The 24929-nt window shown below is 51.3% G+C and overlaps 1 protein-coding gene across 6 annotated transcripts in view; it reads right to left on the bottom strand.

The window, feature by feature from the left end:
- Window positions 1–17872: 17872 nt before the first annotated feature.
- Window positions 17873–24929, bottom strand: part of LOC110572383 (AP-3 complex subunit sigma-2) — a 55514-nt gene continuing 48457 nt past the window's right edge. For 3 of the 6 annotated variants that reach the window (XM_044917754.1, XM_044917751.1, XM_021680671.2), the window contains 2 exons: window positions 20483–20590; window positions 17873–18808 (listed from right to left, as the gene is read on the bottom strand). In XM_044917754.1, the coding sequence (XP_044773689.1) occupies window positions 18680–18808; window positions 20483–20590 (237 nt within the window). In that variant the 3' untranslated portion in view covers window positions 17873–18679. Of the gene's footprint in view, window positions 18843–20468; window positions 20591–24929 lie in introns of all 6 variants that reach the window. The other 3 variants (XM_044917753.1, XM_044917752.1, XM_044917750.1) reach the window with 2 other exon arrangements.

A 24929-nucleotide genomic window follows, 5' to 3' on the forward strand; every position in this document is an offset into this window, starting at 1 on the left:
AGCAGCTACTGTGGGTTTTCCTTCTCTCTCTCTCGGGTCTCATCCTGCCTCGCCCCCTCCTCCAGCATATCTCACGTAATCTGCTCTATGGCTGAGAAGCCAAGGAAAGGTTCCCTCAGGACAGGAGAGAATCCTCCGCCCTGGGTTCCTGCTGTTCTGCTTTAGGCTCTGAGGTCATTTTGAGAGGAATAAACATGCTTCTGTGGCAGAAGTGCAGCCCAGCTTTCTGGAGGGCAGTTTGAGGACAGAATGAAGGTCTCTTTCAGGAATCTAGCCTAACGAAATAGATATCTGGGGTACCTGGGTGGCTCAGTCAGTTAAGCTTCTGACTTTGGCTCAGGTCATGATCTTGGGTTCAGGTCATGATCTCAGAATCCTGGGATCAAGACCCACGTCGGGCTCCCCACTGAGCGGGGAGTCTGCTTGTCCCTCTCCCTCTCCCCCTCCCCCTGCTCATGCTCTCTCTGTCTCTCTCTCAAGTAAATAAATAAAATCTTTTTTTAAAAAAAAAGAATATTTACGGACAAGGCTCTTCACTGAAAGTATGACTTATAATTCAGGAAAATCAGAAATAGCTTAAATGTTCAGCTACCATAATAAATAACGGTCTTCCCATATGAAATACTATCCCACCATGAAAAACAAATCATGTTTTGTAACTGCTGAATGAGCCCATGGGAGAATGAAAAAGCAAAAAACAAAAAACATAAATACCAGAATGGGGAAATCCTTTCTAAGTATTACACAAAACCTAAAGCCTCAAAAAAGTAAAAATTTCTGCATCGCAAAAACTACCACAAGGCAAGTCAAAAGAGAAATTTTAAACTGGGAGTGCGGTGTGCAGGGGTGAGGGTGGGTTGTGCAACTCATAACATAGGCAGAGGGATGAGTTCTCTAATACATAAAAGGGGTCCCACAAATCATTTTTAAATGAACCAATAACGACTCAAATAGGGAGAAATAGGCAAAGGATATGAAGAAACAGTTCATAGGAAAAGGGGAAATTCAAATCGTATCTTAAACACGTGAAAAGATGCTCAAAACTCCCTTATAAGGATAAATGAAAATTTTATCTCCAAAGATACTATTGTTCACTTACCAGATCAGCAGAGACAACAAGGTTTGGTAACACACTAGGTTTGCAAGGGTGGGAGAGAACATACACCCTCCCGCCTGGCTGGCTGGTGGTGTAAATGGATTTAAACTTGATAGAAGGAATTTGGCAATATTTATCAAACATATAAACACATGTTCCCTTTGACTCAGCATTTCCACTTCTGCACATTTATCCTAAAGATACCCTCACACAGAAGTGATATGTAGTGTGCATGCATCAGGCTTTTCACTGCAAAACTGTCTGTAGCTGGAATGAACCTAAAAGTCCACCAGCAGAGACAGGGTAACTGAGCTCCCTGTAGGTCCGTGCAATGAGGAATGTAGGTAGCTATAAAAAAGAGCTGGGGTGCTACCTATAAAAAGTTGTTAAGCAATAAAAGTAATAAATTTTTTTAAAGATTTTTTTATTCATTTATTTGACAGAGAGAGACACAGCAAGAGGAGTGGGAGAGGGAGCAGCAGGGTTCCCACGGAGCAGGGAGCCCGATGCGGGGCTCGACCCCAGGACCCCGGGATCATGACCTGAGCTGACGGCAGATGCTTAACAACTGAGCCACCCAGGCACCCAATAAATAAATGTTTTAAAAATTAAAATAAACAGATCATTGTTCAAGTAGATTATCAATTGTATTTTAAGCAGGAAAAAGCACATAATTCACTTTGACATATGTAAATAATGACTCTAAAGATAGAAAAGACACTGATAACACTGATTGTTTTCCAGGAGGGGAACAGAGCAGATAGAGAACAGGGTAGAAAGCAGATTTTCCATGCATCCTTTTGGAATGTTGAGCCATGTGAATATGCTGCCTATTCAAAACAAAAGTAAAAGTGCAACGCAAAAAGACCAGAGGATTAACAGATTTTACAATATAAAAATTGTTTAACTTTTCTATATTTGCAGATGAAACGACTTGATGTCTGGGGTTTGCTTGGAAATAATCCAGGTGCAGGGGGAAGTCAGGGATGGCTGCTCAGTACAGCAGGATTTAAAATAGAGGAAAACCAGAAGCAACTTTAATGTTCGGTAATTGGGGACTGGTTAAATAAATTATGGTCCTCCGTGTGAAAAAATACTATGTCATCATTTAAACAAATAACGAATCATGTTTTAGAAGTAGTGGAAGAATCTGTTTTTGTTTTGTTAATAATCACGGACTGGAAAGACCTAAGAATTATACAAAGCCCAAAAGTCACAAAAGGAAAGTAAGAAATTTGACTACGTGAAAGCAAAAATCTCTGCACTGCAAAAACCACTACAAGCAACATCAAAAGGAAAACTTCATACTGGGGGGAAATCAGCCTTACCTTGATCACTGTGGGAACTCAAAGGTGGGTACACTGGGAGTTTATTATACTGTTCTTACTACTTTTGAGTATGTTTTCAAATTTCTGAAATAAAAAGTTAAAAATGATTTAAGTATATATGATCTTCCATATGGCAAAAGACAATTGCACTGGGCTATAATACTTGAGGTACATATAACAAAGAATATCAGTAACATTAAAAAAGTTGCTACCAAAGTGATTTTTAAAAATAAAGATGCCACAGTTGAAAACTGGATGAAGGATTAGACTCAAAAGACTTGTGGAAAAGGCTATTAAAAAGGCCAACTGATACATGGAAAGGTGTTCAACCTTAGTCCTAGTCGAAACACAATTTCAAAACGAGATGTCAAATTTTCCCCAGGATACTGGCAAAAGTTTAGACAACTGACTACACCTAGAGTTGACAAGGGTGTGGGGGACAGGCTCTTAGAGCACTTGTGAATTGGTCTGACTGCTTGAGAAAGTACAATTGCAAGACCTATTAAAAGTATAAGGATGGGGCACCTGGGTGGCTCAGTCGGTTAAGCGTCTAACTCTTGGTTTCAGCTCAGGTCATGATCTCAGGGTCGTGAGATTGAACCCTGCTTTGGGCTCCACGCTCAGTGCAGAGTCTGCTTGAGATTCTCTCCCTCTGCCCCTCCCCGCCTTTAAAGTAAACTAATAAATCTTTTTAAAAATGTAAGGATGTGTAGCAGGATGTTTATTGAAGCATTCCTCATCATATGAAAAATATAAAAAGGCCAAAGTGTCCATAGCATGCCATTTAAACAAATTATTAGAAACATCCACACAAAGCATTACACAGCAGTTAGACAGAATGAGTTAATTCTGTATATTTACCTTGGAATGATGTCCGTGGATATTTGTAAGTAAAAAAAAAAAAAAAAGCATGTGCTAAAGGAACACATTTACTATTGTTCCATCTTCATAAGAACTCTCCTGGGGGTGGTGTCGTGAGTGGAAAGTCACGTGCCAAATGATTAACCTAAGTGTTCTCAGTGAACTTGATGCAGTGGGGCTGCAGGGAGGGCAGGGAGACTGACCTTGTTTCCTTATATACCTGGGTACTCTTTAAATTGTAGCACAAACATAGACTATTTTTGTAGCAATCACCACCCAAACAGTAAAATAGTATTTAAAAGAAAAGGATACAAAAAAGCCAGGGGGAAGGGGGAGATGGAAGCAGCCAGGCCCTGCCCATCCCGTGTGGGGCCCCTGGGTGCTCCTGATCCCCGCTGCAAGCTCTGAGGCTGCTGGGCAGAGCCCTGGCGGGGAGTGACTGATGTCACGGTGGGACAGGGAACAACTTAGGGCAGCTCAATGAGGGCCCTCCCTCAAGTCCCCTCCTCCAAGCTGGAGTCCCTTGAGGACCAGGGCAGTCCCTTCAAGGTCTCCATCTCCCCTTGAATTCAGAAAGAGTGTGGGAGTAGGCAGGAGAGGGGTGCAGACTCCTAGGGTCCCCAGCCTGGAAGACCAGGAGCATTCAGTTTCCTCATCCCTCAGGGTCCCTACCCTATACACTCCCCTCCCCTGGGGGAACAATGTGTCCTAGAACTAAACACCTATTGTGAGCAGGTGATTTAACTCTGAGGCCAACACAGTCCCTGCCCAGGAGCCAGAGAGTGAATAGAGAAAGGGTTATTGTTATTCATTCACTCGTTTGGTCGGTCAGTCAATCAACAAACAAGTTTAAGGAGCATACACTGCATGTGGGCACCAAGCATGGCTCTGTGGATGCAGGTGGGACCTGTTCCGGGGGACTCCTGGTCTACCTACGTATCAGTGGCAGGGCTCATAAACTCCAAGGGTGCAGGGGCTGGATCAGTACTGTTTTCCACTGTACCCTAGTGCCTAGCATGAGACTTGGCACTTACCAGGCGAATGAAGGAACCAAGTTCCACACTATTGTGACAGTGGCAGGAGGTCTGCTCTGTGCCTGGGAAGGGCAGGAGAGGGTCAGTGAACGGGGAGCTATTTGGGTTGAGTCTCGAGGATGGAGTTGAATTAGCCTAGTGGACAGGTGGAGGGCGGTTGTTCTGAGCAGAGGGACCAATATCTGCAAAGGCAGAGGGTCAAGTGCATGGTGGGGCATCAGGCTGGGGCAGGTGAGGATGGGACATTGGGGCCTTGGGTGCCATGCTAAGGATTTTAGGCGCTGCCCCTAGGGGATGCTGAGTCCCTGATGAATTTTGAGAAACAGACACTACTGGAGATAGATTTGCCCTTTACATTCCTGGGGGACAGTCCGGGACCCATTTGGAGGAGAGTCAGGTGGGAGGCTGGGAGAGCTGTTGGGACGGGGTATGGGCTCTCCAGAGGTGGAGAGACTCAGTGGAGGAGGGGGCAGTTTGGGGATATTAAGGCTTGGTAAGCAGGAACTACAGGCTTGAGGAGGTAGGTTATCTGAGAGGGAGGGAGGGTGAACCCGAGCGGCTGCTGGAGCTGGGATGCTTTTATTATTATTTCTCTTTGCTGTTGTTTTCAAGAATTCAGTTTGGGTTTTATTCTAAAATTGATTAAAAACACATTGTTTGAAAAAAAGGAGGACACAGAGCAGCTTTGAGAGCAAATTGCCTTGGCCAGGCAGGAAGCAGGAAAGGGCTTTTGATGTGGAGCTGGGCCCAGCAGGGTCCTGGACTGCAGAAGGGACAGATTGGACCCAGAGCACAGTGGGAGGGACAGAGGTCCCGAGCCCGGGTGAGAAGGGACAGGCAGGCAGGGCAGGAAGGCAGAGTGAGCTCTGCACCCCTTGGTGGGCTCCCATTCTAGAGCTCCCTCAGAACCCCACTCCGGGGAGCCTCCCCAGGGCAGGCCAGGGTGCTCAGTAGGAGGCCAGCTTTGCGGTCAGGCACATGGCTTCCTCTCAGGGTCTGACACGCACCAGCAAGTTAACTGACTTTGGGCGGTTACTTCCCCTGGAGCCTTCACAGATGAGGATCTGTGAAATGGGCACAGTCCCTCATGGAGTTGTTGTGAGAAGTACGTGAGAAACAGTGTGTACAGCGCTGACCACCATCGGCCCCTACAGGAAGCCCTCAGTGATGACCCCCGCCGTCGAAGTGTCCATCTTTGACCAGTTTGGCAAGGTTTGTGCCCTGCTCTGGCCCTGCCTCTTCCCGGGCCTCTGCCCCCCGGCAATCGGCAGCTCTGGGGTTTTCCCTATCTGCCTTCTTGGCCATCCTCCCACATCCTTTCCCAGGCCCTGCCATCTCCTGAAAGTGCCCTTTCCTGAATCCCCTTCCTGGAGCCTGGCTCTCCCATCCCTCTGAGAGCTCCAGGCCTCTGCCCACCTCCTGCCCGCAGCCCTGGCCATCCATCGCCTTCTGTAGGCCTTCCTGTGCCCGCCCCGCCTGAGCCCGCCCGAGGCCGCCACACTGCCGCCCCGCTCCCCTCCTCTCCCTCCGTTCGCCCCCCTGCCGGTCTGTGAACGTCCTTTCCCACCCAGGGGCTGCGCTGTACAGCGGAAGAATCTGTAATAGGCCAGTTCTCACCTCCGCTGTTTTGGTTTCCTAGGGCTTCGGTAACAAATGACCACAAACTGGGTGGCTCAAAACGATAGAAATGTAGTCTCTCAGTGTCTGGAGGCCAGATGTCTGAAATGCACGTGTCAGCAGGGCCATGCTCCCTCCAAGGCTCCAGGCGAGGATCCTTCCTTGTCTCTTCCAGCTTCTGGTGGCTCCAGGCGGTCCCTGGCTTGTGGCTGTGTCCCTCCCATCTCCGCCTCTGTGATCACATGGCCTTCTCCTTGGGGTGTCTCTTATAAGGACACTTGTCATTGGAGGTGGGGCTTCCCTAAGTAATCCAAGAGGATCTCATCTCCAGAATTTTCACTTCATTTTATCAAACATTCTTTTCCCAAATAAGGTCACGTTCACAAGATTCTAGGGATTAGGATGTGGACCTAGCTTCTGGAGGGCCACCATTCAGCCCATCCTCAGCCTCTTCCAGGCCAGCCTCTGCCCACTCCCCCCGTGGCTCACCTAGAGCACCCCGACCCCTCACGCCACACCCCATGTCATAGCCTCCCCTGCCTCCAGCGTCAGAGGAAAAGTCGTGACGTGTCCTTCCCGCCTGCCCTTGGGGCCCCAACCACCTCACCCCAGGGAGAACTGCTCCAACCGGCTCTCTCCTCCAGGGCCTCCTCCTCTTGCTCCGGCAGCCTGAGACCTTTTCTAGAATTCCCTTCTTCGAAACCCCAGGTGTTGGACAGTCTGACCCCTTCTCAACCCAGGGACCTCTCCCCTCGCACCCCCCACTGACCTGCTGCAAGGCTCTCAGGCTGCGCCATTTTGGAAGCTCTCCTCTTCAGAGCCCTGGGGTCTCCACCTGCCCAGCTTTGCCCCTAGTGCTCCAGGGATCCCAAGAAGGGCCCCAAGCTGTTTTAGGAAAGAGGCCCCCCCCCCATCGTTGGCCTAGGTCTCTGGAGATGGGTCGGTCCTCTCCCTGACGCTCGGATCTGCACAGAATGTGGTCCCCAAGACCTGCTGTCCACAGGAGAAGTGAGGCCATGGGCCTGGTGATCACTGAAGCCCACTCGAGGATTCTGGAGGGGTCTGCACCTGGCTGAAGGTTTCAGGAAAGAGGCCAGACCTGTGTCCAACACTGGTACTTTTGGGGGGCAGAGTGTGGACAGTGACTGTTAAGGATCAGGCTTTGTATCCTGGCTGTGAGAATTGATTAGCTGAGTGGGCAGGTAGCTCCTGTGTGCCTCAGTTTCCTCATCTGCCAATAGAAACAGCACTCTGCCTCACAGTGCTGTGGTGAGGCATTAAGTGAGGGAATACCCCCGCCGCCGCTGCCCCCACTCTTCCAGGAGATGTGGGTGCTCCAAAAACTGGGGCCTGGGGTCTGCCCACCTCCCCTTCATCCCAGCGTGACTCTTGGGGAACCTCATGTTTAAGCAGGGGCTGGCTCTGGGGTTCCTGTATGTAGCCCATGTTCGGACCCTGCCAGCCATGCGGACTCCTTCAAGGTTGAAAGGCACGGTTTGGGATTCGGGCACACCGGGCTCACCTTCCGGATCCACCCTTTGGTAGCTGTGTGACCGTCGGCCAGTGCTCTAATCCCGAAGAACCCCATCTTCCTCATCTGTGAGTTAGGGATAAGAATTTCGTTAGAATTCCAGTCTAGCAGAGTTGGGTGTTCTTTAAGAACGGTTTTCTTGAAACTGACATACACTTGACATGCAGTGTCCACAAGTCCTGACAGGTACCTTTTCGTGACGCGCTCTCCACAATGAAGATACTGAAGGTACCTGGCGACCCAAAAGTCTCCTCGAGCCCCGCTGTGATCCCTCCTGCCACCCCACCTCTTCCCCGCCCCATCGCCAGGCAGCCACACTGACCTGCTCTCTGTCATTATGGATTAGTTTATGTTTCTCAAATTGTACATAAATGCAATCACATGTCTGGCCGCTGTGCTCACAGAGTTGTGTGAGGATTAACCCCATAGGACCTGGTGCAGAGGAAGCGCCCCAAACCCAGGAGCTGCTGAGGCAGTCCACTGAGGTCCCGCTACGCTGCAGTAACAAAGTTTCCTCTTAGAAGTGGTGCACCTCACTTAGGGTCGGGTCGTCAAGCCTGATGGCGAAGTTGTGGGAAGTGTCACGTTCCCCCAGAGTAAGAGAGGCAATGGATCCTTCGAACAGTAGTAACGTCTACCACTGATGCTTTCCCTATTATTACCACTGTTTCGGATTAACCCCTTCTGCGAGATGGAGATCATGCAAATGCTCCTCACATGTGGTCCAGCTGATGTCCCAGGCACCACCACCCTGCACTGGGCTCTCTTCTCCCCATGGACAGGGTCCTCCCATTCACCAGTACCCAGTTCACAGTTTTGGAAATGTAGAGATTAGCTAAGTCCACCAGGCCCCACATCGCTGTTATCCTTGGCCACAACCCACTCTGTGCACCCTCCCCACTGAGCCCCAGAAACCCTCCTTCCATGGCCCCCACTCTCCTAATCATTCTCTGAGCACATGGCTCCCCTTCCCTTCCGTGACCCGGCCCTCCACAGACTTTGCCCACTGCATTTCATCTCTTCTTGCTCTGCTTCCCAAACCTAACTTACCTACCACCCCCAATCCTGCTTCTCCCTCGGTGCCCAACAAGACAGGGTCCCATTATCCCCATGGCTGCCCAGGGCCCTGGTCATCACCTCCCTCCATGCCACAGGACGAGCTGCAAGCCTTGTCAGCTCTAACCCCATGACGTCCCACGCAACCTCCATGTCTAGCTCTATGGTCCCACCTTGACCTGGTCTGGGCCGCCACTGAAGGCCTCCTGGGATATTTTCCCTCCCTTTTCCTCCATTCTCTGCACTAAAGCCAGGGTGCAAAACGGGACGCACCATCACCCTGTCTATGCACAACCAATACACACAGTCGCTTGCTGGCTTCCTGCTGTCCTCAGGATAGCCTTGCAAGGCCCCAGCTCTGGTCACCTCCCTGGCCTCGATGTCTCCGCACCTACTCTAGCTGCTCAAGAGCCCTTAATCTGCAAACTCTTACACTTTCTGGGCCCCTGGCCTTTGTGTGTAGCTAGCTAATTTCGTGATAGAAGGAGCTGAGATGTACAATCGTGGAGGTTTTTTCCATCTCCCCACAAATGAGCTCAGTCTCTGGATGGTGGTACCAGCTCTGTCTACCGAGGGTTGTAGACATGTGGGTCTCTTCCAGTCTGAGAGGACAGGGAGGGGAGTTGTGGGGTGGGAGAGACCAACCAGTGACAAGGACAACAGTAACGACAGTGACCTAACATTTATTCAGCTCATACCATGGGCCAGGCAGTGCTTCCCATGGATTAATTCTTTTTTTTTCTTCTTCTCAAATCCATGTTATTTTTTATTGAGGTTTAACAAACCTAGAGAAAAATACAAAATCATAAGTGAAGAACTCAATGAAGCTTCACAAAGGGAACACACAAGTGAAACCAGCACCCAGATCAAAAGTGAACATGCCCAGCACCCCAGGAGCCCCGCTCCTGCTCCCTTCGGTCTCTAGCTTCCAGAAGGATACCCGCTATCCCAGCTTCTAATACCATTCGTTCACATGGCCCATGTTTGCAGTGCAAATAAGTGAAATCACACAATCTATGTTGTTTTGTGCCTGGTTTCTTATGTCCGGCGTTCTGTTCATGTCTGACACCGTGACATCTCATGACGTCGCAGCATGTTGGTGTCGTCAGCTCTTTCTCATGGCTGTGCAGCATTCCAGGGTATGAATAAATATTCATGCATACCATTTAGACGGGCATTCAGTTGTTCCTGATTCTTGGCGATTATGCATAGTGCTATCAACATTTTGTCCACATCTTTTGGTTGGACACGTGCACTCATTTGGCACCACAGAGTCCTAGGATAAGCATGTTAACTCCAGTGGATTCTGCCAGACAGTTTCCCACCAGCTGTAGAAGAGAGTCCTGCATTAAGTCTTCATCTGCACAACAGGCCATGGCACGCGATGTGGTGGACAGCTGTCTCCACCTCGCTCGGCAAGCTCCCCACTGTGTGATGCTGGGGCCGGCCTCTTCTACTTCCAGTCCCAGCCCCTGAACTTCACCAATCAGAGGCACCTGCCTAGGAGTCTGTGTCTTCAAGGAAGGCCGGCAGGGTCTGCGGCCCTGGGGTCCAGGGTTGGCAGTGTCGGTGATAATTTCCGGAGGACTTTTTTTCCTTGTGTCCTGGTCACCTTGGTTTTGGGCTTTCCACCTTCCTTTTGAACCTGTGAGAGCTTCCCCATAGCCCTTTAGGAAGCGACTGGGTAGGTTCTATTGTTTGCAACCAAGAAGCTCGACTGATTCAAGGGAGCTATTTTATTCCCATCTCACAGATGAGGAACCTGCACAGAGAGGTTATGTGTTTTGCCGAAGGTCACACAGCTGACCTGCTGGAGCCAGGACTCAAAACCAAGTTTATACCCCATTTAGGGCTTTCTGTCTATGTCTCATACACTATTCCTACAACTTGAAGCAGGCAGCTAAGTGACTCACTCGGAGTCACACAGTGAGTCATGAAGTCAGGCCCCATGACTCCCACCCCACAGAGCTTCCGGCCTTGAAGCCTGGAGTGAGCGCAGAGCTTCCGCACACTGAGAGGGAAACGGGAACGTGCATTCGAGCATGGAGCCCTCATTTACTGACTGACAGCTAACGGGAGTCAGGCACTGTGCTGGGTACCAGCAGAACAACAGCAGTAAATAGTGAAAAAAGCAGAAGAGACATTACACAGGCTGTCCTGTCAGGTGACAGGTGCCGAGAAGGACAAAGCAGGGGGAGGGGGAGGGGCTGACTGGGAAAGCAGGCGGCGGAGGGGGGTCCTCTGAAGACATTTGAGCAGAGGCTCTCCCGAAGTGAGGGAGACCAGAAGACCGGCCGCGGGGAGGCGAGGGTGAAGGCCCCGCGGCGGCAGCGAGCCCGGCGTGTTCACGGAACCGTGAAGGCCAGGACGGTCGGAGCAGGGAAGTCAGACGGGGCGGCAGGAGAGGAGGACAGAAAGCCAGGTGGGGGCACCGAGGCAGGGCCATGTGTCTTGTTCTGAGGCTAGCAGGAAGCCTTTGGAAGGTTTTCAACGCTGCAGGGCAGTGCTGTGGTCTGATGAAGGCTTCAGAGGGCTTCAGAAGGTTCAGTCTGGCTGCTGGGTGATGAAACAGGCCATGAGGAGGCAAAGGGGGGGGTAGAGCAACAGTAGAGGGGCTGCGATGGTGTCCAGGCAGGGGATGGGGGGACGTGGGGGTGACATGAGGGTTCCAGGACAGTCAGTTGGTTATCAGACAGTATCTGCAACTGGTGGGCAGTGGGCTCCCAGGGAGGGGGCTTAACCCTGGGGGCTCTGTAGGGGGGAGAACATAGGGGCTGGGCCACCTGAGGCTTCAACCAGGGACAAGGCTGGGGACTGCAGTTTCAGAACAAAGGCACCACCTCCGAGGACACATGGGAGCTAGAGGTCACTGGGAGGCCAGGGGAGCCCAGCCGGGCCTTGGGTCCGTGGCCTTTCTGGGGCCACAGGAGCCCGGAGCAGCTCCGCAGGGCTGGGCTGGGGGCTGGGGGCTGGGAGTGAGGTATGACCCCGAGCCCTGCAGCTCCGGTGCACCTGACAGGGAGGCCCCCTCTGGGCTGTCAACCTGAGCCAGGTGCTGCTCGGTGCCAGGGAGCATCACTGTGGCGCTTGCCTGTTTGGCATAGACTTTGGACCTTGGGATTTCCTTCCAAAGCTGTGACATCGTCATGCACTTGAACAGCTGATGGGTTGGTCGGCACTTCCGAGGGCACAGGAGGGCCCAGCTGCTGGAGGGGAGGCAGGAGGAGGCTGGGACATTCAGGAGGGGAATTTCAGCAGAAAAGGCCCCAAAGTGCCCCAGGCCAGCATTGGGGTGGGAGCCTCCTCCCAGGGGATGGGTGCAGGGAAAGCAGCTGGCATACCTCCCAGCCACACAAAGGAAGCTCCAGGAAAGCTGGCTAAGCAGCTGACAGTTCAAATAGTAGCTTGTCTCAGTTTCCCGAGCAAGGAAAGATTACTTCCCCGGCTGTACGTGTCGCCGCCACCTCAGCCTGGCATGAGGCAGCTACCTCATGCCAGGCTGCCCGAGCGAGAGTCGTGTGGCGGGCGGCCAGCTGGGCACTACCCGGAGGCTTGGGGAGGAGTCAAAGGAAGGGCATTCAGGGCCCAGTGCTCAGGACCAAGAGGCTGGAGGAGAGCTTCACGCCCAGTCTGCCCAGGGCAAAAGTAGTGGTCTCTGGCCGTGGGGCGTGCCTTGGCTTTGTGGCTGTCTCTTGGCCTCCAGCCTCACTGCGGGCTTGTGAGGGTCCAGAGATGGGGTGTGGGAAGGCCCCCTCCCATGGCACTGCCCCACGTTGGAGGAGGCACGCTGACTCACCAAGCCACACAGGCAAACCCAGGGGCTCATCTTGGCTGCACCCAGGCTGGTAAAGAAGTGGCTGCCTCCCGGGTTTTCTCTTCTGTTGCCTCCGGAGAGGCAGGGTCCTTCCTGGTCGAGGCCAACATGGACCACCAGTAACACCCCCACTCCCTGTCTGGTACCTCCACTCTGATCGGTCAGTGCCTGAGCCATGCTGGTGGGCAAGTATTTTGAGGATCACCTCAATCTGGAGGACCAGTGAACCCCCGTCTTTGAGAAGTCTACCTGTTCAACCTGCCCTCTTGAAGCTGTGGCCCAATCCTAGGAGGCAGGGGAGGGCATCCCTATTCCTAAGGCTCTCAGGAGGCCAGGCTGATGTCAGAGTTGAACAATGTAAGATTTGCTCTAGCAAAGGCCCAAAGATCCCAATTCTCATGGGAAGCAGCCAGGCCTGCTTGACCAGAGGCCCTCACCCCAGTCCTGGCCAAACACAGACTCCTTCCACTGTGCCTGCAGCACCTCTCACCTTCCTGCTGACTGGGGGTTCCAGGCCGTGTCTCCCACACTTCACGTCCTACTGATCAGAGAAGCTTGCTCCTCATTTTAAGAAAAGTTTTGCTTTCCAGAGCCTCCCTACTTCTGCTACCACTTTATCCAGTGGAGGCCTCTGGATATGAGCCTGGCCTCACTGGTGGGGCCAGGCCAGCCGCCTGTCTTGGGAGGCCCACCCTGGCTCGCCTCCCGCCCTCTCTCATCTTCCCTCCCGGCACCACCAAACCTCCTGGCTTCCCGCATCTTCTGCCACTCCCTCTGCTAAACGCCCCCGGGGTGATGGCAGCCAGTTTAGGGGGCCCTCCATGGTCTACAGCAGTTCTCTCAGTTAACCCTCACAACGCTGAGGCAGGAGTACCTGGTTCCTGCTTTTCTGGCTGCAGACGCTGACCTTCTGCAGGCTCTGTGCGTCCCAGAGTGGGGCTATGACCCACACTCCTACGTGACCGCCTTGCCACTTCGCTAGAACCACCCTTCAAGTTCCCTCGCTGTGTTGACTCACTTGGGGACAACTGCGAGCTCAGAGGCCACATCTTCTTCGTCCCCAACCCCTTGGTCTCGCCCACTGAACGCCCCTCCCTTGACGTGAGGTTGCTCCACTCTCTCCTCTCCCTTCCCCTGCCCACGGCTGTGTCCTCACCCTCCCGTCATCTCTCGGCCACACTGCTCGCCCCCACAGCTTCAGCCCATTTCCTCTCCTGGCCACTCCCAGGCTCCCAGCTGGCTGGTGGACGTCTGCCCCAGCTACCCTCAGGCCACTCCAATCTAACGTGTCCACATCCGAACTCTGGGTCTCTCTTCCGCCCAAACCACCTCCTCCCCTCTCAAGTAACACCCTTGCCGGTCCTCCCGTCACGTGGGTTCCGCAGTCATCAGCTTTGCCTTTCTCCTCTCCCTCAGCCCTCACAGGCCTTCACCTGGTCCCTCCCCTCCTGCTACTCCCAACGCCACTGCCCTGGTTCTCCTTCCCAAAGGACTAAGCACAGGGCCCCGGAGAGCACAAGCTACATGTTCTCCTAAGAAGGAATTGCGGTTTCCCTCCACCCTCACTCACTCAACAGTACCTGACTGAGCAGTATGCACCAGGCACTGTCCCCACAGCACCAAATGAGGGATGAAGCCCGCCCCTGGGGGGCACAGATCCTAGCGGGGGGGCAGACACTAGTTACAATCCAAATATACAGCATGCTGGAGTGCCATGGAAAAACAAAGTGCAGCGCTGGGGTAGGGAGGCAGAAGGAGGGGAGCTACTTTATGTGGGGTGGTCTGAGAGGCCCCTCCTCTGTCCAGGGGGTGGCATGGCTGTAACAGGCTAAGGCCAATCACCAAAGTCAAAAAGAACGTAACTCTTTTTTTTTTTAAAGATTTTATTTATTTATTTGACAGAGAGAGACACAGCGAGAGAGGGAACACAAGCAGGGGGAGTGGGAGAGGGAGAAGCAGGCTTCCTGCCGGAGCAGGGACCCCGATGCGGGGCTCGATCCCAGGACGCTGTAACTCTTTCAGAAAGAGAACACTCTCGGTTTTGGTAATAAAAATCCAGGGACTTTATTTCTTAATCCTTTAAATTGGAAACACTTGTTGCTATCAGAGGTAGGGGCTTCGTGGTTTGTGGGCACAGGGTGGGAATCTGGCTGAACAGCCTTCGGTTACCTTAAATTTTGAACTACATGAATATATTTCCTTTTAAAAACATTGATTCACTGAAATAGCAAAGAATGTGCAGTCTTTTGGAAAAGATTAATCATTTCCATGGAACTATTTCCTTAAAGGGGGCCTGTCTGCATATCTGCCGACTGCTGACAGAACACAGTAGATGGGAGCTTTTCTGTGCTCCACAGAGGGCAAAGTCTCGAGCAGGGGGACAGCCACTTGGCAGCCTGTGAGCATGGGCCAGGTGGCACATGGGTGTGTATGGGCACTTGACTAACCGTGCTCACAGTGAGACAGGCAACCCGGGAGGCAGGGCAGAAGGCATGGGAAGCTGAAGAGCAGGGCACTCGCTGGGAGCTGACAACACCTCTGGGTTGCTCTCATACTTAAGTGGCTCTCCATCCTGGCTATCACATTCACTCCCAGTTTTATCTTCAGGCACCACTGATGCATCCTATTTGGAAAGCCATAGACAGATGGCTATACTAAGGAAACCCCCTCTGAGACTGGTCCAGGGGTGCCTGGGTGGATCAATCAGTTGAGGGTCCAACTCTTGGTTTCGGTTTGGGTCGTGATCTCAAGCCTCGAGTTGGGCTCCCCACTGGGCAGGGAGTCTGCTTCTCTCTCTCTCCCCACCCCCAGCCCTCCCCCTGCTTGTGCTCTCTCTCTCTAAAGTAAATAAATCAATCTTGGGGATGGGGGGAAGGGCTGGCTCTGTAAGTGGCAGAGGCCTGAATAACAGGGACTTGAGAAGACTCAAGATATCCCAACTTAATCCTCAATGTAACAAGCACAGGGCTATGACGAGGCCAAGAGGAAAGGTAAGGAATTAGGTGCCCTGTATGGATGAACATCTGTGTCCCCCAGATTCTGATACTGAAGTCTAATCCCCAATGTGATGGTATTTGGAGGGGGGCCTTTGGTAGGTCATTAGATTTGGATGAGGTCATGGGGGTGGAGTCCCATAATGGGACTGGCGCCCTTATAAGGGGATGAAGAACCCAGAACTTTCTCGGCCACGTGAGGACGTAGCAAGAAGATGGCAGTCTACAGAACAGGAAGCAGGTTCTCACTAGACATCAAATCTGCTGGCATCGTGATCTTGATCAGACCGCAGAACTGTGAGGAATGTCTGTTCAACCACCCAGTCTAAGGTCTTTTTGTTACAGCAGCTCGAACTAAGGCTGTTTAGAGCATGGCCAGAAGGGCATGATGGGAGCTGCTAGCGGTGGGAAATGGGCTTCTTATCTTTTAAATATTCCATATAACACAGTCACCAACTCCAGTCACTACAAATTCAGACTGCCAGTCACTCAGTGTGGGCACTCAGAGGTCCTCAGCAGAGACAAGATCAGGCAGCTGACCCTGACATGCACCAGGCACTTAGAAGCAGCATAACAGAAGAATTTCAGATTTTAATTAGGGGCAGTGAGCACTGGAAACCCAGTATTCTGTCCCATTTCAGGAAACCCTCAGTGTAAACCGTCCAGAGCCAGGGACTCCCAAATTTAGGCCCAGTCCCTATTTTCATAACTGACATCTCTCAAGCAGCAGAATCTGTATCCTTCTTCAAAAAAGGCATACAATTTCCTTTCAGTTAAAAAAGAAAAGGTTATGGTTTTGCTGGTAGCAGACAAGAGATCTAGCTGGATTTGCAGGCAACCTCAAGTAGTTAATGAACAATTATTGTGGTTTGTCCAAAGAGATGGGAGTTTTCCAAATAAAAAAGCAGGCTGGGGGCGCCTGGGTGGCTCAGTTGTTAAGCGTCTGCCTTCAGCTCAGGTCATGATCTCAGGGTCCTGGGATCGAGCCCCGCATCAGGCTCCCTGCTTGTTGGAGGGCCTGCTTCTCCCTCTCCCACTCCCCCTGCTTGTGTTCCCTGTCTCTCTCTCTGTCAAATAAATAAATAAAATCTTAAAAAAAAAAAAAAAAAAGCAAAGCAGGCTGAAGTTTTAGGCCACTTTTAGAGGCAGTTTGAGGGATGTGATTGGGATGCTGACTTGCTGGGGGTCTACGGGACCAGTCAGTGGTTTGTGGGAACAGGGCAGAAAGCAACGGTCTCTGGCAGCTAAGAACACTGGAAGGTTGTCCCGGGCAATGCAGGGCACCCGGCTGTCCTGAAGTAATACATGAAACCACAAAACAAAGAAATAAACTCAAGAAAAGTGACTAGGCTTTAGCTTTGTGACTCTCAATACAACACCTAACACTCTGGGCTGCTGTCCCCTCATGAGGCCAGCACAGGGGGCCTCCAGCTCTCGCCCTCTACGACACCGTCACTGGTCCCGTGAGCAAACTGGCCCGGTTTGATCAGGGTTTGTAAGAAGCTACTAACCTCCCTCGGACTCGGTTTCCTTATCTATAACAAAGAGGATAAAATTGGGAGAAGCCATTGAGCAGTGAAAGAAAATGGACTTTGGATTTAGGCAAGCAGAATCTCAATTCTTAGCCCTGTGTAACCAAAAGCAGGTGACTTGACCTCTCTGAGTCTTATTTTCTTCACCTGCAAAATGAAGACAATAACGTCTGTTATAAGGGCTGTGGAAGGATCCTGCTCACACTGCCTTCCAGTACGTGCAAAGTAAACATGAGTCTTCTTCCTTCTTTCTTATTCCACATTTAGCAAATGTGCGAGAGGGATGTGAATGCCCTGGAATGTCTGTTAAAAAAAAATTAAACCCTTCAAAGAATGCTATCAGCGGTGACATCAGATAGAGTGACCTCCATCTCTCTCTTCCAACGAAGAGAGCCTACCTTCTGATCAGCACACTCGCCTCCGAGGCTACCAGGGAGGGACTGAAAGAGTGAGGACAAGAGGCCGCAGGGAGCACTGGGCACCAAGCACAGAAGCACGGTGGTCCCGCGGGCGCCATCTCAGATGGGCTCTGCAGCGGCAGCAGGCTTGGGCGAAGAGCCTGGGCCCCCGGCCAGCAGGCACGAGAAAGCCCCGAGCCGGGAGACTGCCGTGACGGTGCGCTGAGCTCCCCAAGGCCCTGAGACCGGCAGCCGAGGCGGTGCTGGACGAGGCACCACTCTAAGGCGCAGTCTGAGCTCGAAGTTACCCACAGAAGGAAGCTTCTCATCACGTGTAAAAACCCACAGCTTTCCAAAGCCAGCCACCTGGTGGGGAACAGCGTGGGCCCAGAAGCAGAGCTCAGGGAGGGACTGCTCCCGCGCTAGGGAGAAGACACGGCGCTGCCACCAGTCTTGGCCAGCACGCTTCCCGTGTCCCCAGCCTGCCCAGTGCCAGTTCTAGAACAAGTGATCCCAGCTCAGGCTCTCCTGCTCCACAAGCGGGTGTAGATGGCCGTGGCTTTCCTGTATGGAGAAAACTCATCATTTATAACACAGCAACTGACCCATCTGCTCCTCATGAGAAGAATGTATTTAAACCTGGAAAGAGTCCTAATTCTGAGATATTCCACAGGTCAGCTTTGCCCTCCACAGACGCAGGGCTTCTCCCCTTTGATAAGGGACCTTGTGGCTGAGCTGGAGAAACAGCCGTGGGGAAGGGGGTGCTCTCCCTACCAGCACGTATCAGGTTCAGGATCTGGATCAAGTCCTGTGCAAACAGAGCTAGGACTGTGACAGTGAGGGAAACATACTCCGTAGGTGGTGGGAACCAGAAGCCTGGCCTAGACGAAAGGACTCGGGGCATGACAACCCTGGTAGAGCCAGGAGGCAACTCTGGTTCTCATCAAACTCTGCCCGTTTGCCACTCGCCACATACCCTAATCTGAAGGGTCGGCCCTGTTCTAGCTATGGCACCTCGTTAGCAAGAGTGAATGCTATAGGACCTCAGAAGCATGGCGGTGCTAAGGATGCAGACTCTAGGCAGAGAATGTCCTAGGGGTGGGTTCTAGGAAGCAGGTGGACCCCCGGACAGTGCCCAGTCCCTGGGAGTGGCTACATGCGGGAGGTAAAGGTACGAGTGGCTCGGGCATGTGGACCCCCACGGAGCAAGCCGGGGGGGCCCCCCCCATCTGCAGTGGCCACATGTATCAGAGGCCGGTAGGCGCTAGCCGTGAACCCGGGACGCCCCCCCCCCCCCCCCCGACCCCACGGCAGCAGGGGGCAGGGCCCAGGGCCTGACCCTTCTAAGTCTCAGAGTGGGGTCTGTGGCAGGACCGGCTTGGCTTGCTTCAAGGATTGCAGTTCAGTAGCCGTGGGCCCTCAGACAAACTGGGACAGGTTGGGGACTTTGATGTTGAGATCACCAATGTTGATGTTCCGAGGAATCTCCGGCAGATTGATGTTTTTCACAGCAGACACGGCCCGGGCAGGGGCTGCTGAAAGGCCACCCTGAGGAGAAATGGGAAGGGGCATGAGACACACACTGTCATCTCCCTAATGCTTAGAAACACAGCGACGGAGACCTGGAAAGCGTCCACACTGAACACACACGATGCGTGTTTTGATTTTTCGTCCTTATTCCTCAAAGGTAGCCAACACGACGATCTCGAGGTTGACGGGAGCCATGGGGTAGGGACCTGCACTCTGTGCTCCCGGAGGGGCTGTGGCTTACGCAGTGTTGTAGCCCCAGCACCTAACAGTGCCCGGAACACTGCAGGTGCTTTGCTGCAATAACCTGAGATGGTTCAACCGAGTCATAGTATTGGGGGCCCTTTTCAGGCTCCAAGACAAAACCCTTCCCCAAGACTCTTAGAGACAAGTGCAATCACAGGGAAACTCTTACAAGGAAAAGGAAAGTCAGAGCTTAGGGCAACTGCTTGCCAACGAACACCGTGAGATGGGAAAGAGCTGGCTTTGGAAATGTCATGTGGCAGCAAGATGGGAGGAAGGACATGGGTCTGATGTACCCACGGCCACGGAAGGGCTGGTAACAAACACAGAGGAAGGCGGCCATGGTCGGTGCTCCCCTCTGGCTCACCTGCAGTGCGCAGAGAAGGGGAGAAGCTGACAAGACTCTCAGAACCATTTCCTCCTTACCGACTGCTTTCAGGAGACTGACTCCAGTTCCACTCTTGCCCAGCACGTCTGCATTCTTCTGCTTTCCAAACCCCTTGCCTCTGACTCACTCACTATTCCTGGAAGCTTCCCGGCCTGCCTCCCTCAAAGAACTGTCGTGCCACTCTAGCTGTGGTCTGGAAAAGCTTCTTCAGCAGGACCGCCAGACCTCACAGACAGAGGAATCCCTGGTTTTGCAAGATCAAGTTCTGTTACAAGGAGCAATGACGCTCTTGAAGATGCTCAGCTCATTAAAGAGGTAACTTACTCTGCTATTTCTGCCACATGTGAAGGTGTATGCCTGTAGCCTCTACTCTCCAGGAAGGCTGATGGAGGTGATGGAGAGGCCTCAGAGGGGTAGGACAGAAATAACTGTGAGCATTTTTTTTTTTTTTTTTTAAGTAATCTCTATGCCCAGCGTGGGGCTTGAACTCACAACGCCAAGATCAGGAGTCACACACTCCACCGACTGAGCCAGCCAGGTGCCCTGACTGTGAGCACTATGTGGGGGTGGGCTGGGGTACGTTATTTGCAAACCCAGCCCATACTCTACTGCAGCTGAGTAGAAGGCTAACTGGAAATAAGGCAACTGGCAACTCCGAGGTTCTGAAAGACACCATGAGAAATGGCCGCTGGGAGATCAGACTGCCACAGCACTAGGAAACCACGCTGGGACCTGAGAAGGGCATTCTGTCTCCCTCCAGGGAATGTGTAGCTTTGAAAGGAGGAATGACAAACCACAAACATGGGCCATAATCCCCCAAGCCCAGAGCCGTTTGTCTTCCTCTGCCATCTGACTTTTCCGTTCACACTTTTAACCTTAATGCTTACATGTTTAATTTTCAGCACTGGCCTTCAAGTCAATTCGTTTTGATGGACTCAAGGAAGAAAGAGGAGCAAAAACATCCCTAAGATTTCCCAGCAACACAAACCAACACATGTATCCATTCCTCCTTCTGCCCCAGGCTCTTGGAACCAGCCGGGGCAAAAGTACAGCTGTGCACTCACCTCGGATTTCTCCAGCCTGTTTTGAGCTTCAATCTGAGCCACGATTTCATTCATGTTGGTTTCCAACACCATCCCACCCATCACCACCTCCTGAAGGATGTAGTGCACCTAGAGGGGAAGCAAAAATAAGAAGGGTTAGAGCACCCCGTGGTAGCTGGGGTGTGGCCCTAACGGAGACTTCATGGGCCTTTCGGGCACCAGCCCAGCAGCCGGACCTGACACACCAGCTCCTGATTCCCAACAGACACCTGAGCCCCTGGGTCATCCACCTCTCAAGTGAGCCCACACGGATGGCCCCCACGCCCTGGCATTCCCTAGCATGAATCTCTTCCATGAGCAGTGATAGCTCATTCTTACCTGCGGAACTGCCTGGCCACACTCAAGGCAGGGAGGTGGTGGCTGAGAGCACAGGCTCTGAAGTCAGACGGACCTTGTTTAAAATTTCAGCTCTGCTCGGTTAGCTGGGTGATCTTGGGCAAATTATCCTTTCAGTCCTCCAGCTTCCTTCCAGAACCATGGTGAGGACTGAGCGCGATAACCTATATCAAACACCTGGCCTGGCGTCTGCCCCACAACACGTTCTGAATGCATCAGGATGGCTGTCATTACCATATCATCACCACCACCATCACGGATGCATTCCGTCCATCCAGCTGTGGCAGAGCAAGCCCTGCCCAGTGGGATGTCTCCCAGGCTTCCTAAGATAGACCCTTCCGCCTGGGCTCCGCTGGCGGCAAAATGGGCGCCTTTCTTTGTACTTGTCCGCATCCCTTTCTTAGAGCTCGGGTAAGAAACCAGGCTCAGCACGAATACTCGCCTGGGTACCAGGCTCACACCTGGGCTCAGGTTCCATCTAGCCAGGACTCCCCAACAAAGGCGACTCGCGGTGTGCTCGACTGCTGTGCCCGCGGAGCCGTGGTGCTGACTCAACCGCTGTGGCCCACGGTAGCGGGAGGGCTGCCATGGAAACCCCCAGAGGGTCAGGTCAGAGGTGCCCGCTGGGGTCCATAGGGGGAGTGGGGCTTCCTCTTTCAAATCAAATCATATCAACGTGGCCTTCACGGTGCTTTCCGTCATGCTGGGAAGATCACAGGTACCACCTTCTGTTGTTAATTAAGTGCCAAATTAGCAGTCTGAGAAGGAAGAGGGCAGTGGCTGGAGAGACCAGAGAGGTTCATGGAGATGGTGGGAGGACTGAGCTGGGCTCTGACATCGGAGAAGGACGCTGAGGTGAAAGGCACTGGAGGAAGCAATTCAGCTGGTGTTGGGTGTAAGGAGCACCAGGATCTGGCTGGAATGGCAGATTTACCAAGAGGCTAGAGACAATGCTGACAAGGTAGTCTGGGCCTAAAGTCTGGGCACTACTGCCATTTGGGGCTGGATAATTTCCTGTTGGGGAGGAGGGCTGTGCATTGTAGCATGTTCGGAAGTACCCCTGGGCTCTGCTCACTAGATTCCAGCAGCACCCCTCCAGCTGGGACAACCAAAATTGCTTCCAGACATGGTCAAATGTCTCCTGGCGAAATCGCCCCCAGTTGAGACACACTGGTCTAGCGTCTAGACTGGACCATGGAGGATTTGAGGGTCAATTTACTCTGTAGGCAACAGAGTCAAGACAAAAGATGCGTCCGTGTGTCTGTGTGCTTGTTCGTGTGCATTTTTGACACATGAAGCTCTCTGGCACATCAGTTCTCTGTATTTTGCCCCTAGTTAAGTGGAGGGAATGCATTAATTGATATAACCAGGGTACATCTTCTGGCCTCAGGGAGGAAGTGTAATAAAAGCGTATGTTTTGGAGCGCCTGGGTGGCTCAGTCGGTTAACCTCTGACTCTTGATTTCAGCTCATGTCATGATCTCAGGGTGGTGAGATCCAGACCCTCGTCGGGCTCCGTGCTCAGCAGGGAGTCTGCTTGAGATTCTCTTTCTCCCTCTGCCCCTCCCCACTGTGTGCTCTCTCTCTAAATACATAAGTAAAATCTTAAAAAAGCATATGTGTCAACACAAAGTATATTTGCCTACATTGAGTTCTACAAATCACTTTTCTGTCTACATAGACATACTCATGCAGCATTCTTAAATTTTATACAATAGGAATTATTTCATTACTTACATGCAAATGGAGATTTGATGGCAAAACGCTCATATCTAGATAATTAACAAAATGTTAAACAAGACTGATTTTAAAATTATTTGTTGGGGAACTATACTCTTTATATTTCCCCATCAAGAAATCAGCCTCTGAACACAGTATGGTTGTTTCTCAAAAAAATTTTTAAAAATAGAATAGCCGTATAATCAAACAATTCCACCACTGGGCATATACTCAGAGGAATTAAAACAAAAGTTTCCAAAAGATACTTGTACACCTATCATCACAGCAGCATTATCCACAGAATAACCAAAAGGCAGGAGCAACCCAAGTGCCCATTGATGGATAAAAGGAGAAAAGGATGAATGTGACGTATGCATACGAAGGAGTATTACTCGGTCTTAAAAAAGGAGAAAACTTGGACACCTGCTACCGCATGGACAAACCCTGAAGACATTATGCTAAGTGAAATAAGCCAGAGACAGAAGGACAGATCCGGCATGACCTCCTTACGTGAGGTACCTAGTAGTCAAAACCAGAGGTATAAAGTAGAACGGTGGTTGCTGGGGCTGAGGTGGGAGGGGATGGGGACTTGTTTAATGGGAACATAATGGGAACAGAGTTTTAGTTGGGCAAGATGAATTCTGGAGAGGGGTCACACAACCACGTGAATGTGCTTAACACTACTCAACTGTACACTTCAAAATGAAGATGGTAAATTTTATGTTACATAAAATTTACCAGTACTCCTAGTATTTTATTCCTTTTGTTTAATGAGCCCCTTCTTCATGGGGAAGTAGTACTTGCTGAGCATCTACTACATGATGAGCACTTCATATGTAACTTATTTAATTTTATGATACCCACATGAGGTAGGTAATATGACCTTCACTTTATATATGAGGAAAGTGAAATATGGAAACGTCAATTAGCTATTCCGATGTCACACGTATCAGAAGCAGGACAGAGTAATGGGGCTAGGTCTGTCTGACTCCGAACCTCATGTTCTGCTCCCTTTCCCCCGTGATGCGTCAAAATCCCAAACTGTGTCTTCTGCCCTGTCCACCCCTTACCCCTAGTCCAAACAGAATCATTTTAAGACTTGTCTTTGGTATGTCAGAGATCTTGTATGAATTCTTCCATGCTCTATCCCCAAAGCCTAGAATACTGCCCAGGGAGGAGGAGGCATACTGACTGAATGAAAAGGCTTTTCGTAAGTCTGAGTAGCATATTCCTGGGGCTTTAGGTGCTTAGAAGGTGGAAGGCAGTGTGGTGGTGGAGGCTGGATGGAGAAGGTGTAGCAGAAAGCCTAATACAGAATATCATGGGGACCAGCCACTGGTTAACAGAAAATGTCAGTTAAGATTTCTGATTTGAACACTGCATCATGAAATCATAATTTTAAAATGCTATGCAAGATGTGTTCTAAGTGCAAAAAGGAGAAATAAATAAAAATGCAAACTCCCAATTTCAACAAAACTGGAAGACAACCCAAATCCCAGACTCTAAAACAGCTAGAAAAGCTGTCAAAGGCAGGGAGCTCAAACAAGGTTCCTTTCCTTTAGAGAAAGAAAAGAACGGATACTACGGAGAGGGGACACGAGAGCTGGAGAGAAAGAGCTGTCCAGACAGACTTCTTGTAGGTAAAGGACACGCTCTCTGGGACCAAACAGATTCCTGGTTTTGAGAGGCAGAAATGTCCGTGGACCTGGAGCTAGGAAACCACACAAACCAGCTATATTTGCCTCACAGAGTTAAACTCTGTGGCAGCATCTGCATCGTGGAAAAGCTCACAGATGCCTATCTCTGCTGGCTGGAGAGAGAGAAAGGGTAAATGAACTCACCCAGAACCTTGAATCATGAGAACGGCTGCAGCGAGCATGGCACGCAGACTTGGTACCTCTTCTATACAAGCATCCCGCAAAGAGCTAGTCCCTGAAAAACTCACTATTTAAAGAGGAGTTATAAAAATGAAATCTGCACAGGATATATACAGAAATACAAAAAAAAAAAATTAGGGAAGAAACTGGAAAACCAAAAGGCAGACTAAGACTACACACTGGAAAACGCTGCTGCAGAGCAGATGAACAGCAATAAAATCTTTTGCAAAATTGAAAAAAGAAAACCATGAAGCAAGAGCTCAGAGCAGAGGGACACCTGGGTGGCTCAGTCGGTTAAGCATCTGCCTTCAGCTCAGGTCATGATTCCAGGGTCCTGAGATCGAGTCCTGCATCGGGCTCCTTGCTCAGCGGGGAGTCTGCTTCTCCCTCTGCCTGCCACTCCCCCTGCTTGTGCTCTCTCTCTCTCTCTGACAAAAAAAAAAAAAAAAAAAAAAAGAGAGCTCAGAGCAGAAGAGC

This window comes from Neomonachus schauinslandi, chromosome 9 (genome assembly GCF_002201575.2).
Source record: "Neomonachus schauinslandi chromosome 9, ASM220157v2, whole genome shotgun sequence".
NCBI lineage: Eukaryota > Metazoa > Chordata > Mammalia > Carnivora > Phocidae > Neomonachus > Neomonachus schauinslandi.